Source organism: Neovison vison, chromosome 5 (assembly GCF_020171115.1).
Source record: "Neovison vison isolate M4711 chromosome 5, ASM_NN_V1, whole genome shotgun sequence".
Classification (NCBI taxonomy): domain Eukaryota; kingdom Metazoa; phylum Chordata; class Mammalia; order Carnivora; family Mustelidae; genus Neogale; species Neogale vison.
In genome coordinates, this window is record NC_058095.1 from 11,088,655 (window position 1) to 11,105,946 (window position 17,292).

At 42.0% G+C, this 17,292-nt stretch overlaps 1 protein-coding gene across 4 annotated transcripts in view; it reads left to right on the forward strand.

The window, feature by feature from the left end:
• The window catches only part of ABCA9 (ATP binding cassette subfamily A member 9), a 65,824-nt gene extending 50,008 nt beyond the window's left edge, over positions 1 to 15,816 (forward strand). For 3 of the 4 annotated variants that reach the window (XM_044247552.1, XM_044247551.1, XM_044247554.1), the window contains 13 exons: positions 1,543 to 1,611; positions 2,059 to 2,150; positions 3,426 to 3,546; positions 4,121 to 4,238; positions 4,926 to 5,017; positions 7,304 to 7,464; positions 7,872 to 7,947; positions 8,020 to 8,114; positions 9,021 to 9,140; positions 9,344 to 9,484; positions 10,356 to 10,435; positions 13,397 to 13,452; positions 13,584 to 15,816. In XM_044247552.1, the coding sequence (XP_044103487.1) occupies positions 1,543 to 1,611; positions 2,059 to 2,150; positions 3,426 to 3,546; positions 4,121 to 4,238; positions 4,926 to 5,017; positions 7,304 to 7,464; positions 7,872 to 7,947; positions 8,020 to 8,114; positions 9,021 to 9,140; positions 9,344 to 9,484; positions 10,356 to 10,435; positions 13,397 to 13,452; positions 13,584 to 13,682 (1,320 nt within the window). In that variant the 3' untranslated portion in view covers positions 13,683 to 15,816. The remainder of the gene's footprint in view (positions 1 to 1,542; positions 1,612 to 2,058; positions 2,151 to 3,425; positions 3,547 to 4,120; positions 4,239 to 4,925; positions 5,018 to 7,303; positions 7,465 to 7,871; positions 7,948 to 8,019; positions 8,115 to 9,020; positions 9,141 to 9,343; positions 9,485 to 10,355; positions 10,436 to 13,396; positions 13,453 to 13,583) is intronic. The other variant, XM_044247553.1, reaches the window with a different exon arrangement.
• Positions 15,817 to 17,292: the final 1,476 nt, after the last annotated feature.

The window sequence follows — 17,292 nt, forward strand, 5'->3', positions numbered from 1 at the left end:
TGCCAAGTAGCCAGCAGGATGTCTGACTCCTTGAATAGCCTGAGGGAAAAAAAATATATATGTGGTATAGTGCCCAAGCAGAGAGGTTGCTTTCCATCATAGCAGAAGCATTCTATCTCTTTATCAAAACCATAGCCAGAGGCAAATAGTTTAGTGGCTTGGATGGTAGTAAGATGCATGATTTCTCTTCTGAGTGATCCTACTTTCTTATGGAAAGAGATGACATTTTTAACTTAGAGTGAGGTGAACAGGGGTGTTGGGATGTTGAGGATAGAGGAAAGGATGGGAACAATTATTTCAGAAAGTAGGTCAGAAGAATTGACAGGCAGTGCTAAAAGATCCCTTGCCCTAATTTCCAAGTGCAGTCAGCAAAGCTGATAGTTTTTCTTATCAGAGTCTCCTTCCCAGAAACCGTTCAGGGCAGGTGGAGTTACATTCAATCAGGGTTAGTGTTTTGCCAAGGGAGTCTGACAAAGAAAAGGGTAACGGAGCAGTGGTTCCATATAAGGAGGGATTGTAGCAACAGACCATGGATTCTAAGCGGAATGATGATGTTAAGGAAATGAGGGGGTTTATGGACAGTGAGACCGTGGTGGGGTTGATGGGTTGGAGGGTCACAAACTCCAAATTATGGAGTAAGGAGAGCAGAGCGACAAAGCTGAAAAAATAAAATATGGTAGATATGGCAAAGATCAGGGAGCTTAAAGTTGATTTTGGGTGTAGTACAGTGTTCAGAAGCAGGTGACCAAGTCACGTAGGAGAATAAGATCATTTGAAATAATACCAGGGTCCTGACAAACCATTCAAGGAGAAGAACACAATCATCTTTTCTAGATGGCTGTGATAGAGATGGATGGCTATGATAGAGATTTACTAAGTCAGCTCACCATTGCTCAGAAAAAATGTCCTGGGAAATGAAGTTCAAGAAGCAAAATTGGCTCTTTAGTCTTTATTTACTAAGAAGTCGGGGGACGTTTCAAAATGTATCATGAATCTGATGAGAGTCAAGCATTTCCATGTTGTGCATGGACATGATGTGTATTACGCATATGTTGTAAATCTAATGAAAACCATGCAGAACTGTAGGTGAAGAGCTTTGTCTGTAGCATGAGTCATTGTCATGGTCATTCTTAAGAGTGGATGGGGCAAGGGATGAGCTATGTAATGGTTCTTAGGGAAGGAGCACAGATTTAGGAAGAAAGGCAGGTAAAAGTTAGAGGAAAGGGTTTGTCTTAAGATAAATCTTGCCTATGGCTTCAATGGATCCTTCCAGGACCACCCAGGGTTTTTCCTAGCAAGGCAAATCCTGCCAACTCCCAGTGCTCTAAGAGCTTCTGAGCCTCTAGTCCAGTGCAGGGGAAGAGGTCACTGAGTGACCCTGCAAGCCAAGAAGACACATAACAAGGTCGGAAGTAGACTTTTACCTGACACACGAGAGAGAACACTGGCAAGGTCATTTAAAGGACATTAGTGCGTCTAATGTGAGATGAGATTCGAGAACAGATAAAGGTTCATCTAAACTTACCTTTCCTCATTTTACAGATTTCTCCTGACTCCGTGGATTACTTAGGGGCTTCAGAACATCAAATCGTGTTCTTGGCACTGCTAATAGTAAGAATACACTTCCATGTAGATGTTCTTGCATGAGGGAGACACATTTGTTTGCTTAGCATTAAGTTAAAAAGTTTAACTTCGGCACTTGAAAACACAGTATTTTAGGCATCTAAAGCAACACACACACACATACACACTTTAAAATTTCGACCGTTATTTTTATAACAATCATTTGACATGGAGTTTAGAGCTCAAACTCTCAATGGTGTGATTAGTCCTGGGACCAACTTACTACTGTCTTGTCTGTTGTGGCTTCTCTGAAGAGCTAGCTCTGAGATTTCACTGGACATTAAAAGATTGTCTTTCAAATTTGTCAAAATGTTATCAGATCTGTCTTTGTACAGATCAACTCTTTATATACAAACTCCTTAAATAAATTCCCAGTATTGAACTTTTTGTTTTTTATGGTGATTTCTAACACTGATTGTTTTTTTCTCCCCTTAGCCTTACCTTCATTTTTGCATTTTCGTTTTTGTTCTCCGGTGTCTGGAAGTGAACTTTAGAAAGAAATCAATGAGAAAAGATCCCGTGTTCAGGTAGAGAAAATTCAAATATGATTTCATGTTTTATTTTAATATTCATTGTTTAAAAATATTTTAATATGCTTAAGCTAATTAAGTAAAAATTACTGCACAGGATTGTTTTTTTAGGAATTGTGTGGTGTACAAAATTATTCTAATTCATGATACTTTAATGAGCTTACAATCTAGAGAGGGAAGCCACTTTAACAAACATGAGACACTGAAAAATTAAGGAATACCATAATTTCACTGACATACTAAAAGAAAGTTATATATGAAAGATAAAATCTTTCAAATAATGGGTAAATATAGATAAACAATTGGTAAGTGTAGCCAGTCCAGGAAGGTAGAAAAAAGCAGAAGTTGATATAAATGCCACCTTCCTGTAGATTTGAGAAGACAGCTGGAAAGAACTTAAAGGTTTGTACTGGAAGATAATGAAAAATTAAATTAAAGCTAAATTTTGGAGGATTTTGGAGTATAGAAGCATAGGGAAGACTTTGCAAATTACATAATGGGAATTCCTTTTTCAGGGTTGTAGTTTGGGTAAGAAAAGCTACACATTACAAAACCAAATTACATAATGGGAAATCAAGACAGCTATGTTTTGGAAACCTCATCCAACTCAAAAAATATGAATCCAGTTCAAGTGTAAAGTAGGTAGTAGGGCAGGAGCATGACAAGGTGACAGCCGTATTTTAGGAAATCGGCAGACATCAGCCATTTGCGATGGCATGAAGGAGGGAGATGAGCTTCAGCAGTAATCAGTGGTAGGGGTGAGGAAGGAAAGAACTGGTTGGATAGCAGTCCAGAAGGAGTGATTCTGAAACATATCTCTAAGAAGTGACAGTGCTCACTTACTCACGATTACGTGTTCTGGATTTTTCTGGGATGCCTCTCGAATTCCAAATGTTTCAATCCACAGTTCTCTCAAAGTCTTCAGAATTCCAAAATACCTGTGCCAAAATTACGGTTCCTAGATGCCTTTCTCACACAACTGTGCCCCAAAATCGTTTGCCAGAGAGTGTGTCCTGTTTTATTTATTTTTTAAAGAAGTCACAACAGACGAAGAAAAGTAAAACTAGGGAAAAAGCAAGAGTAGCATCATTTGACTTGTTGATGGAAACCAGGCTCTTTGCAAGGCAGATGGTGCAGAGCCGAAAAATGGGGGTTATATTGTTCTCAGAGTGAATGTATTCACATAATTAAGAGCAGTCTACAGCAAGCTCATTATTTTGCTGCAAGTTTTTCAACTGGAGACCAATTATTCTCACACTGTTTTGATTTTAGAATTTCCCCAAGAAGCAGTGGCATTTTCCCAAACCCAGAAGAACCCGAAGGAGAGGAGGAAGATGTTCAGATAGAAAGAAGGAGAACTACAAACGCTAGGACCATTGCAGACTTTGAGGAGGTAGAACGATGAACAACGTTCATCGGAATATTTTGAAAAACACTTTGCAGTTCTTCTGTCCTTACAGAGCTCATTCTTTGACTTTGCTGAATATGCAATGTCCCCAGAGATAGGGGAACCAGGGAATACACACCCATACCCACAGGCACAGACTTGTTAATTCCTTTTTCAGGGTTGTAGTTTGGGTAGGAAAAGCTACACATTACAAAACCTAAGGAAGTAAGACTTTGTGAGTTTCATGGACTGAGGAAAGCTTATTGCAAGATGAGAGAGTCTATCTGAGGTGTATGTATGTGTGCGTGTGTGAGTGTGTGTCTGAACAGTCCTATTTGGTGGATGTCTCTGTTCCTGTTTTCTGAGAAAGGTCAAGCATAGATCACACAATACGATACAAATGTTATTTCCCTGCAGGAATATAGATTGGGAGAGTTCACTCGAACATGGCAGTTTCTGGGGAAGGAACTTGTCTGAGTCATGATTCTGTACAGGGAAAAATGTGGTTGTAGGGAATGTGGAGCACTCACTCATTTCAAGGTAAGAATAAAGCCCCACTGTTATTTTCTCGTCTCTACAGAAACCCGTCATCATTGCTAGCTGTCTGCGGAAGGAATATACAGGCAAGAGGAAAGACTGCTTCGCCAAGAGGAAGAAAAAAGTGGCCATAAGAAATGTCTCTTTCTGTGTTAAAAAAGGTTGGAGACACTAGATTTAATGTTTAAAGCTCTCTTGACCTCCTGAGACGAGGTCTTTGGGAGGGAATAATAGTATCTGAATCGGGGGCCATCTGTTGATAATCACGAAAGGCAGCCTGTTACCCACGTGCAGAACCCTCCTGCTTAAAAGCTTCGGTTATGATAACAATGTTTTCTCTTGGTCTGAGAAGACAGTTCTGTCTGTTCTGTTGAAACAGGCAAACAAACAAAAAAAAGAACAACTGAAAAAAAAAAGAAGGCAGTCTTTCTATTAAGAAGGATGCTGTAGCTTTCGAAGGAGTATCGTTAATTTCACAACAGGAATGCACCCGGGAGGAACTCACTGGGGCACAGCAGTGCAGTCTCTGTTCTAAAGAACCCATTTTGGGGAAGTGTCCATTAAATGCGACAGACTTGAGATCAAAATTTGTTTCCGTTCCAGCATCTTAGTGGCTGTGGGACGATGGGTACGTTACGTATCCTCCTTACCCCTCAGTTTCTTTGCCTATAGAATGAAGCCAGTAACAACACCTTTTTGTGCGTGTGTGTGTGTGAAGAACAGATGAGTTAATACATCGGTGCACTCGACAGAGAGCCTGACACATCGCGAGCCCTCCAGGAGTATTTGCCTCTATGTTTATTGTAATTATTTGACGTTATAATTCTAAGCATACCTGTTTCTTTCAGGTGAAGTTATAGGACTCTTAGGACACAATGGAGCTGGCAAAAGTACAACTATTAAGATGATAACTGGGGATACAAATCCAACCGCAGGACAGGTCAGTAACCCACACGGAAATAGGGTCCTTAATGCTGCCTTGAACAAGCTCTAACCTGTGAACGTTGATGATAGTCTCAAAAATACACAAATGATCCTTTCTGATGAATCCATTGAGTTATGCATAGAATGAGAGGATGAGTTAAAAACTCACCTTGATTCCAAAACGAGCAGGTGCCGAAAAGCACGCCGTTGTTACTGACACCATATGTTCCATTGGATGAAAAGTAGTGACATTAAAAGGAAATGTTTTGGTAAAGCTGAATACTAGCTTTATTCTGCTTTATTCTGGTCAGGGATCTTTGGGGTTTTTTACTTTTTATTTTTTGACTTATGGATCCTGAGAATTTGTTGAATTAAATTGCTAAGATCTGGGATTTATTCAGAAAAGAGAGATCAGAAATTGGGGGGGGGGGGGAAGATTGTCTAAATTCCCAATCAAAAACCAGAATGGTGGGGCGCCTGGGTGGTTCAGTGGGTTGAGCCACTGCCTTTGGCTCAGGTCATGATCTCAGGGTCCTGGGATCGAGTCCTGTATCGGGCTCTCTGCTCAGCAGGGAGCCTGCTTCCCTCTCTCTCTCTCTCTTTCTCTGCCTGCCTCTCGTCTACTTATGATCTCTGTCAAATAAATAAATAAAATCTTTAAAAAAAAAAAACTAGAATGGTATGTGAATGGTGCTTGGTGGTACGTCCTGACCAAGTGGGATAAAATGATGGACAGACGTCCTCAGGGACCACAACACTGAGGAGGAGCTGCTGCTAACATTTGACGGAAGGTTGAGGGCAGAGGGAGTGGCCATGAAGAGAGATTTTCTAGCAGTGTGAATTGCAACAGAGGTTTCCAAATTGTCTCTCCTCACATAGCAGACAGAACGGCCCATAAAAGATGCCACTGAGATCATGTCACTCTCCTGCTTATCATCCTTCAGTTAGAATTGATCCAAAACCTTTAGCATGGCCAAAAAAAGGCCCTGTGAGATCTGGGCTCTGCTCACTTCTTGCTGACTTTGGCCTTTGGTCATTGTCCTTCTGTAGCACCTTCCATTGGCTACAGTGTTTCTCCTTCAGCTTTGCACTTAGTTACCTCCTTCTTGTCACTTTGAAATTTACCTCCCCAAAGAATCTCCCCAAAAGGACTTTCCCTGATTCTACTCATGGCAACCTTGGATCCTCCTTTTTTATTCTTTATCTCATTTATTGCCACGAAAGCATTAAGCAAGGGCTATAATTCATCCCCATATGGATCTAGTTGCTTTTATTTTCCATTTCTCTCTTTAGAGTGAACGCTCTGTGAGCCCACATTAACTAGTTCTTTTCTCCACTGTATTTGGAAAAGACAGCATAGCGTTGAGGTCAAGGGCTTGGATTCTGAAGGCAGAGTCCAGCTTTAACCCCCAGATTTACCTTGTGTGACCTTCTGCAAGTTTCTAAACTCGAATTCTGTTTCTAAAAGTGATACTTGAGTCATATAGGGTTTTTCCAAGGATAAAGTAATTCAAAACACACAAACTGCTTAGATCCTAGCACATAGTAAGCACTGGTACACATCACTTATTTATATTATCGTAAAGCACTGTGATTGGCTCATAAAAATAATAAATGCTATTTATTAGTATTTATTGGTTTTATGTGCCGGACTAGTGCCAAGGACCTTTCATTTATTAACTTAGTTCAGGATGTCTTAAGCTTGGTGCTGGTAACATTTTGGGGTAGCTGTTTTTTGCATGTGTGGAGGACCGTCCCATGTGGCATGCCTGGCCTCTCGCCGTGTGATCCCAGCAGCAACCAATGTACCAACCACAAACATCTCCAGACATTACCAAATGTCCTCTGGGAGGAAGATTGCCCCTGATTGAGAAGCGCTGCCATTTTTAATGCTCACAATAAACTTGTCCAACAGACCCTATAATTATAGCTCATTTAACATTAGGGAGATAGAACCTTCAATGAGTGTCTACTCCTTTGAACGTTGAGATCAGCGAGGGAAGTCAAACATCGAAAACCCAGTAAGACAACCTGAAGCCAACCAGGGTAATGGACTTGGAAACAAACCCTATAGAGGTATATGACAATGTGGAATAGCTTCCTTTTGATTTATTGAGGTTTATGTTTTGTTTTGTTTTGCTTTTTACCATCTTTCTCCTACAGCTAAGTGATCACTGATTTACATTTGCACTCTTGGCAGCCATGCGTGTAAGATGAGGACATCACTGAATTTTGCACTCATGTGCCCATACACATGTATACACAATTTTGGACTGAATGCAAAAATGAACTTTCTGTGCAGGTGATTTTGAAAGGGAGCAGTGAGGGGGATTCCCTCGGGTTCCTGGGATACTGTCCTCAGGAGAACGTGCTCTGGCCCAGCCTGTCAGTGAGGGAACATCTGGAGGTCTTCGCTGCCATCAAAGGGATGGAGAAAGGGGATGCCACAGTCAGCATCACACGGTACATGGCGGGAGACACACACGTTCTCCACTGGGGGAATATGATAGGAATGACGTTCACAGAGAATTAAGAAAGGGAGATTCTAACTGATGACGCCGCACCAGTGGGAGAAGACTTAGCTATCAAGAAGCCAGTGATGTTGTATTTTCACATGTTAAAACTAGAGAGAACAATTTTATTGATTATTCTTAATATGGAATATTAGTCCATATTAGTCATTGAAAAATATGAACTTGACCACTATAAAAAGCTCCTAAGGCATCCTAGGTGGTTTCAGTTGTATGATCATTCAGGATACTCTTTTTAAAAACATCTCTAATGTACTGTTTGTTCTGATTTGCCCATCCCCCACACACATTCCCCTTAGTGTGGGGTTAATGTGGATGGACCCGCTGTGTTTCCTCCAGGTTGGCGGATGCGCTCAAGCTGCAGGACCAGCTGAAGCAGCCTGTGAAGGCTCTATCCGAGGGAATAAAGAGGAAGGTAAGGGGGGGGGCTCAGCGTTACTCTGCGCACCCCAGGTCGGTGCCAGACTCACTGTCCCTCTCATTGCAGCTCTGCTTCGCGCTGAGCATCCTGGGAAACCCGTCGGTGGTGCTTCTGGATGAGCCCTCCACCGGCATGGACCCCGAGGGGCAGCTCCAAATGTGGTGAGGGGACGTCATGAGTCATCCCAAGGGAACTTGTGAGCCCTATAACAACTGATCTTCAAAATTGTGGTTTATAAGGCAGAAGACAACCCATTATCAGGAAATGCAATATTCAGGGGGGAAAACTCTGAGGCCCCATCACAGTCAATTTTTATTAGGAAGAAAGGGATAATTCTAACACCATAATCCTCTTAAGAATCTTGTTTTCATGATAGATCTTTGGGATATGCATGGCCCATTTTTATACTCAACAACGTCAATCTATTATTCAGTTTCAATTTCTTTTTTTTTTTTAAAGACTTTATTTATTTGACAGACAGAGATCACAAGTAGGCAGAGAGGCAGTTGGGGCGTGGGGGGAGCAGGCTCCCTGCTGAGCAGAGAGCCCGATGCGGGGCTCGATCCCAGGACCCTGAGATCACGACCTGAGCCGAAGGCAGAGGCTTAACCCACTGAGCCACCCAGGCGCCCCCAGTTTCAATTTCTACAGCATCACCTGATACACAGTTCTTACGAGGAAAAAAAATCTCAAATTCTTAGGACTATACAGAAATCTGCTGTTTTGTACTTTAGGGCTTAATGTGATTTTTTATCATGCTTTTAAATAAGTGTTCCTCATTTTCTTTCTCCCCACTGCTCTCTCAAACATATTCTTGGAACTCAGCATTTTCCTAAATGAACTCTTACGCAATATCATCTTCTACCTTCAGCGCCAGGCATGTTCTGAATTAGATACTCTACCCAATAGTCTGGGTATTTACATGACGTTCTCCCTCCAAAAATCATTTCTTTGTCTAAGTCAAATTCACTAGTTGTTTCCTCTGTGCCTGTGAAAGGTGTTTCAAAGTCTTCTCATCTTATCTTGAGCATTCCCAGCAGCTAACATTGCCCCTGACCTCCCTTTAGGCAGGCAATCCGGGCCACCTTTAGGAACACAGAGAGGGGCGCCCTCTTGACCACCCACTACATGGCAGAGGCTGAGGCCGTGTGTGACCGCGTGGCCATCATGGTGTCTGGAAGGCTGAGGTGGGTGCCCATTCGAACCCACCCTTGGCCCCCCAGAGAGCCCTGAGCAAAGACGTTGCATTGCACGGGGTTATCACTGGCAGGGGCTGGGGTGACTAGCTACTCCCGCTCGGCACGGCCCTGGCCTCCTGGGGCTGAGAGTCGACGGCAATCCCTCTGTCTTCTCCTTCTTTTCCTTGACTTCATCCTCGTCCTACCTCCAGGTGTATTGGTTCCATACAACACCTGAAAAGCAAATTTGGGAAAGATTATCTGCTCGAGTTGAAGGTGAAGAACCCCGCCCAGGTGGAACCCCTCCACAGTGAAATTCTGAGACTTTTCCCCCAGGCTGCTCGGCAGGAAAGGTAAGGACAGGTGTTGGCTTGTTTCATCTTTTTGTTTTCCTATTATGGCGAAGAGAAATAAAAGCTTTACTTGATCATTCTTTTGTTGCTGTTGTTGTTAACTTTACGATAATTGTGATTGAATTCATTCATTAGAGACTACTTCTAATTAATTAATTGTGATTTTATTTATTGATGAATTATTAAAGAAAGGCCCAATTCTAAGGGAATTTCCTGCCGCAGGAGGGAAATAAGAGAGCATAGTACTGATTGGGAACTGATTGTTGTAAGGGAATTCAGATTCCTGGTGGCTCTATCATGTGCCAGGTCCTAAGGCATGCATGCACCTGGGTCATCCGGATCCTTTCTAGAGGGTAAAAACATCCCCCATTAAATGTGACTACTTGTCTAAAGCCGAGACCCAGTGCCAGGCATCAGTAAAAGCTCAGTGAGCAGTGGTTCTTAGCATTATTATTATTATTATTATTTGTAATGGCACTTGAGGTCGTTTCAGTCATGCCAAATCCTAGCAGTGGAGCCAAGAGCTGATTTTAGTTCTTTGTACTTAAATGCTATTCTCTTCTCACAAAGGAAGAAGGATGATAAGTAATCCTGCCTCTTCCCTTCTTGGGGTACTGCTCGTCTCCTCTGTCTCCCATTCCTCCTGAGAGTAAAAGGGAGCCTTGCTGTGAGAGCCCCCTCTTGCTTCTGCTTGAGTCAAGTGACTTCTTGTTGATTAAAGAACATTCCCACGACCACTGTGTCCATGGGTCTGTAGACTCGTACTTTGAAACAAATTGCTGGTGACATCGCTGCTGCGTTTTAGACATGCACCCGTCCAGGGTTGTCTTCTTGTAAGGTGGGGCTCAGTCTCCCTCTCCTTTCTTCACAGGTACTCCTCCCTGATGGTCTATAAGTTGCCCGTCAAGGACGTGTGTCCTTTATCGCAAGCTTTCTTCAAATTAGAGATAGGTAAGAGTGACGGTTGAAGGTAGGACTCCAGGAAACTGAGAAATTCAAATCTTGCATAAAACCAGTGTAAGAGGTACATGGGCATGAAATTACGCTGTTACACCAGAAATAAATTATTAAGACTTTTAATCCATGGTTCTCAACCATGAGTGATTTGGTAGTGTCCGTGGCTATCTTTGGTTGTCACAAGTGGGGTTGAAGTTGGGGAGTTCAACTGGTATCTCGTGGGTCAAGGCCAGGGATGATGCTAAACATCCCACAGTGTACACAGGTCAGCTCCCTCCCACAGCAAAGAAGGATCAGACCAGAATGTCATTAGTGCCAAGGCTGAGAAGTTGGGACCTAACTGAATGAGACTCTAGAAGGAAGAGATCTTTGGCATTTGGAGCTGGAGTGTCCACAGATTCATTTAAAAAAAAAAAAAGGCATTTGTTTTTGTCTGTATGTACTCTTTGATAGTGTCTAATGTTGATTAGGCGGTCCGTGTCTGTTGAGGTGGGCTAACCCATAACTCTTCTCTAGACTCTTGGATTTTGATCTTTGTATACTGCATTGATGTATCAGTATACAAAGCTCTGATTTTGCCTATCACACCAGTGTATGAAATCTGATAAAAAGCTGAATCCCCCATCCCTATCTCTATTTTTTTTTTTTTTAAGTAGGCTCCACACCCAGAGTGGAGCCCAACATAGGAGTTGAACTTAGGGCCCTGAGATCAAGACATAGGCTGAAATCAAGAGTCCAACCCTCCACCAGCTGAGCCACCCAGGTGCCCTCTCCCCCTCTTCTTGATCTGTGCTTTCTTACTTGTCACCTGTCAGTCTTTAGAAGCCCCAGACAGTGCTCGCTTCGGCAGCACATATACTAGAAGCCCCAGACATTCTAGTTCTTAGAGAAGTGTTTCTCCTTGATACAAGGTTACGATTGCTCAGATGGTTTTTCTTTTATACTTTCTCCTCCTGCTGGTCACCTGTGCTCTAGGGTCCATGTAACCATTTTCCACGGTTGTCATTCTAGCCTAGTGACCAATTTTGTACCATTTTCACCATCCTGGCCTAATGACCAATTTTGCATCATTCCCATGGGAAGGATTCCCACAACCGATTCAGATCAACATGAAGTGTTTTATGACCGATTAGGAGCAGGGAGGGAGATATTCCAGAAAGGGCTGTGTCTCTAGAGTACAGGGAGTCCTTTCTTCAGAGCCTTCTAACGTTTCTGCTTTTAAACTTGTTCCCTCCCACCTCAGATTCCTTCTGCTGTGTTTCATTTGCTAAAACTAAAGTTCTGCTTAGGAGATGGCGGGGGGGAAACCCTAACTTTTTATCACAGTTTTCTACCCCACTGTGTGGTGGAAATGTAAGTTAGCATTTTTTTTGCCCTCCAGATGTTAGGTGAGATACAGTTATCTTCTCAGCTGAAGCACAGCTGAATGAGGTAGGACCCGTAGTACATGCCCCATGACAATTCCTGTGTCCTGGTACATTGGCTCATTCTCCCATAGCATCAGATCACTTTGGGGTATTGCAAACTGCAACAGAACTCCACCCTCATGAGCCCACTCCAGGTCAACATTGCCTAATACTTGGAGACTTCAAAGTAGGGAGATGGGTGGGTTGGCTTTCTCTCCTTCTTATCTTATTCCCTCCTCTGCTCATCTGCTGATGTTTTGAGCCTCTTTGGTGCGGAGTGAAAGGGGAGGGAAGAAGAGATAGTATGACAGCAAAGCTTGACTTGCTCATTAGAACTGGGCTATGGCATGAGGGCCTTCTGTGCAGAGAGGAGTTCCTTGAAGATTCCCTCTCCCCTCCTATCTGGAATCTCTGACGAAAGCTTCTACTCTGAGGTGGGAGATGCCTTCTCCTCCTGGTCTCTTGGTGTCTTGCAGCCCCAGGGCCATTTCTGGGAATTCCTTTCCCTTTCCAAGAGATCTCTTAGAGGACCTCCCATTGGATGCAGAGGCTTGGCCTCTCTAAACTCTGAAAGTACAGGGCCATCACTGTGAACAATTGTTGACATGTTCCCAGACTTGAGGCAAGGACCCAATCCCATGTTCCCAGGTTGCAGGCCAATCCCACCACATCCTCTGTCCACTGAGAGGAGAAAGGAAATGCCACAACAATGTGACAACTGTCCACAAGAAACCTTTGCTTTCTAGTCTCACCTCTCAGTTCATTATTTTTTTCATCTTATGCATCTGCATGTTTGGGGATCTTATTCACAGTCCACACTGTTAACAGATGGTCAAACTAGGATAATTAGGCAACTTTTGGTTTAGGCAGGGACCATTTGCCAAGGGACAAGGCACTGTGTGATGACCCCGGGCTAGACATAGCAGAAGTGTTGATGTTCTCAGGTCCAAAGGGACTAAGAAAGGAAGCGGTGGCTAGAACCCAGGAGTAGAATCATATAGAATTTGTGATCTTGTGAGAAGCAGTGACTTTCGGTCAAGGGGCAAAGTTGAGGAGGGAGTGAAGGAATAAAGGCTTTGACCTCCCCTCTCTCTCTCCTCTCTCCCTTCTCATGAGCTACCACTGGTGGAAACCACCAGAAAGAACCTCTTAAGTCAGCCAGTGGAGCAAAGAGCAGAGTAGAGAGGTTGAAGGCAGATATCGAGGTATGGTAGCATTCTAGAGCAGAGGGAACGTCTCTCCACTCAGCCTGTATAGGTGGTCTGGGACCTCACACCTTGGTTCCCAGTCTGGAGTGCCCCTGCCCAAACTCTAAGATAATGAGAGTATTTCCATCCTGTTACAAGACCACAGGGTGAATTTGCCTTTCCATATTTAGCATATGTGCTGCCTAAGCAAGCACGTATCTCAGACCGATCTAGTCCAAGAGTATTTATTACCTTACCTTGCATATTTAAAATCTATTGATATGTAGATTTTGTGCATAACTTGGTAAAACTCTCCAAATTAAAAATAGATGAACTCCTAATGTCTGTCCGTCCTTCTGCAGTTAAACAGAACTTCAACCTGGAGGAGTACAGCCTCTCCCAGTCCACCCTGGAGCAGGTGGGTCAGTGTGAGTGACTCTGTTTCATCCATGCACTATAAAGGGACACCGTGTGCATACGCCTTGCACTCACTCAGAGCAACAGAAGGCAGTGTGACCTCTCTCTCTCTTCATTTCTTGTCCATCTCAGGTTTTCCTGGAGCTCTCCAAGGAGCAGGAGCTGGATGACTTTGATGAAGAACTTGACTCTTCGGTGAAGTGGAAGCTCCTCCCACAGGAAGACCCTTGAAGTCCCAAATACCCTATTTTTTAAAAAAATCTTATGCCTCTTTTTAAATATAATATTTTATATCATTAATATATCTTATCTCAGATAGGATACAAAATGCTTTTGGAATTCATGTCACCATTTTTCTCAATAACATGACGTCTATCAGGACTAAGGAGAAAAGTCAGTGAGAACAGTCTTGAAACTGACCATGAGGGCCTCTGTGCCAACGACTAAACCCCACATGTCAGAGGGAAGTAAATTAAAAATGCATTTGTTGCAAAATGTTTGGGTTTCTCAAGATGATACAGAGATTGCTTTATTTTCTTTGTTTGAACATCAAAATATTGAATATTTTCTTATCCTTTTGAATGAAGTAAAGACAAAGACCTAATCTTGATTTAGCGGGGAGAGAGCCAGTGAATGCGGAATAACATGGTATTTGCTTTTTTTTTTAAAGTTTTTATTTAAATTACAATTAGTTAACATAAGTGTAATATTAACTTCAGCTGTATAATACAATGACACAGCACTTTCATAAACATGCACCGCTCATCCCAGCAAGTATTTGCTTTCTGTAATTCAGAGTTTGTTTGGTTCTTTTTTTTTTTTTAAGCTTATTCATAACACATGGATTTTCCTTTTCTGTCATTTTTCACATTTTATATTGTACAGTCTATGTTCTGTCTGTTGGGACTATCAAGGAATTTGAAAACCTGTTAAAATAAGTAGTTTCAGTAAGAATTTGAATAATCAAGTTGATGGAAGTTTAAAAATGATGTATCTCACAATTTTGAAGCATATTTATGATTTGATAGGTTTTCTTATGATGTAAAGGTATAGCAGATCTTAATTTCTCATGTTTATGTGTCTTAAGACTTCTTTAACTGGTGACCCTCTAAACACCTTAAAATCTGTGCAATATACTTGTATATTCTTATTTATGTAAGTTTTTTGTTGATGTTCTTGCTACTGTTGTTGTTGTTAGCTCTTATGGACTGAATTGTGTTCTCCCAAAATTCATAGGTTAAAGCCCTGAAGTCCAGTGTGGTTGTTTTTGGAGATAGGGCCTTTAAGGAGTCAGAAGTTCAGTGAGGTCAGAAGATTGGGGCCTTAATCCAATAGCACTGGTATCTTTACAAAAAGGGAACGAGATCCCCTATCTCTGTGCACTCACGGTAAAGATCCCATGAGGACACAGCGAGCTGGCTACCCACAAGCCAGGAAGAGAGACATCACCAGAAACCAAGTTTTCTGACACCTGGCCTGGGAGTCACCATTTGGAGATGAGTTGTCTGCAGAGCTCCAGGACCATGCAGGACCGAGTCATGAAACACACAGCTATGCAGAGTGCAACAGAAAACCAAAAAAATGAAACCCCTACAAAACACTGTGGTTTTGAGCTGCTGAGGTTAAGGAGACAGTGGGGTTGTTTGTTACAACAGACAGTCAATGTTACATTGACTCAGATCATGCCAGGAAATGGGTGGGGACAAAACCCTGGAGTATTTCTTGATGGAACTTCCAAAGACTATTCTAAGCAGCCTGTTCCCAGTCCCTGCCTGAATCTACTCTACAAGCATGACCCTTCCTTCACTTTCAACCCACTTGTGCCACACCATCCTGTGTGGTGTGGCATCCAAGTATAGGCAAACAACAGTAACTTCCAACCCAAGACAGGATGCCTCTGGGTGAGTCTACCCTTCTTTGTATTGTGAAAATCCAAGAAGGGATGACCTGAGATATACAAAGTTATACTGAGTGAATGTTTGGAGTATTTGAAGTTGAAAGTAAGAATAAATTATTCCAAGGGATTATTAAATGAAAACATCACAGTGATTATGAATAAGTAATCTTAATGAGAGTGGATTTATTTTTTTCATCCTAGCTGTGCTTTTCTCAACAACGGCACTGTTAATGTTTTGTGCCAGATAATTCTTTGTTGGGGGAGGGAGAAAGGAGAGGCTATCCTGTGTATTGTAGAATATTCAATGGCAATTCTGATCTGTACCCACGAGGTGACAGTAGCAATCGCCACGTGAGTGTGACAATCAAAAACGTCTCCAGATATTGTCTAAATCAAATTATACGTCCTTAAATTGACTGCTTGGTAATTTTATGATCTTGGAGCAAAGTAAAAAATGAATCAAAGACAGTGGGTCTTGTTCCTTTGGGGGTATTGGCATGTTGTGTTAAATTCTCTGGACTAAACTAGAAAAAGTGTTCATTTTGAAGAAATCTGAAAACTTGCAATAAAAATGGCCAATAATACATTTTAGAATTTGCAGGTGCTGGAATAACTTCTGTTTGAAGTTTATGTCTCCTTGAACTCTTTAAAGGGAGCACAAGCCTCAGGAACGTGTTGCACGAGGGTCTGTGAATGATCTCCGTGAGGGAAAATGAAGAACCAAGCAAACTGTTGGGTCCCAAAGCAGTGGGACCTCTGAAAAAGCAAGTGTGGCAAAGAGCATTGAAAGCTAAATGAGGCAGGTTTTTTTCCAGGCGCCTGGAAAAAATATATATTAATGAGAATAGAAAGATTATTAGAAGTCTCAGTATGTGACTGGCTCAGTTGGTTAAGAATCTGACTCTTGATTTTGGTTCAGGTCATGGTCTCAGGGTCATGAGATTGAGTCCCACATCAGGTTCCACACTCTGTGTGGAGTCTGCTTGAGATTCTCTCTCTCCTTCTCCCTCTGCCCTTCCCCCCACTCACATGCTCTCCCCCCCAAAATAAATAAATCGTCAAAAAAAAAAAAAAGTGTGGAAGGAATATACAAAGGAATTCATAATACGAATAGAAAGCATGAAAATGAGAGGGAAACAGAAAAAAAAATCCATGAAGAAGGAAAGAACTTAAGTAAATGGTGTTGTGACAGCTTGATAAATATAAAAGAAAAAGATAGATTCCCACCTTGTGCCACACACACACACACACACACACACACACAAATATGCAAGTGGATTCAAGAGAAAATGTGACAAATGAAACTACAGAATGGTTGGAAGGAAATATAGAAGAATATATTTTGACTTCCAGAAAGGAAAGTGTTCCTAAGAAAGAACACACAGAGACACACAATCATAGAGTAAAAATTATAATGTTCAATCACAACCAAATTAAAACTTCAGTATGACAAAAGAGATAATAAACAAAATTAAGATTAAGAAAGTTGAAGAGCTGTAAAATGTGTAAAGAAGTTGTCTGAAACAAAAAAGAAAACAGATTATCCAGAATAAAGATCTCCTAAAAATACATTCATTTTATTTCCTTATTTATTTTTAAAGATTGTATTTATTCATTCGAGAAAGAGAGGACACAAGTGGAGGGAGTAGCAGGCAAAGGGAGAGGGAGAAGCAGGGAGCCCAATGCAGGACTCGATCCCAGGACACTGAGATCATGACCTGAGCCAAAGACAGAAGCTTAACTGACTGAGCCACCCAGGTGCCACCAAAATATGTTAGTTTTAAAAGTCAAATAGGAAGGTGGGCAGATGATACAAAAGGAGAATTCACAAAGTAAGAAAGTTGACTGAGAAGATACTTGACTTCTTTGGAAAGCAAGGGAAGAGAGCCTCAGAGAGCAACGAAATACTGTATACTCATATCAGATGGGCAGAGAGAATGGCAA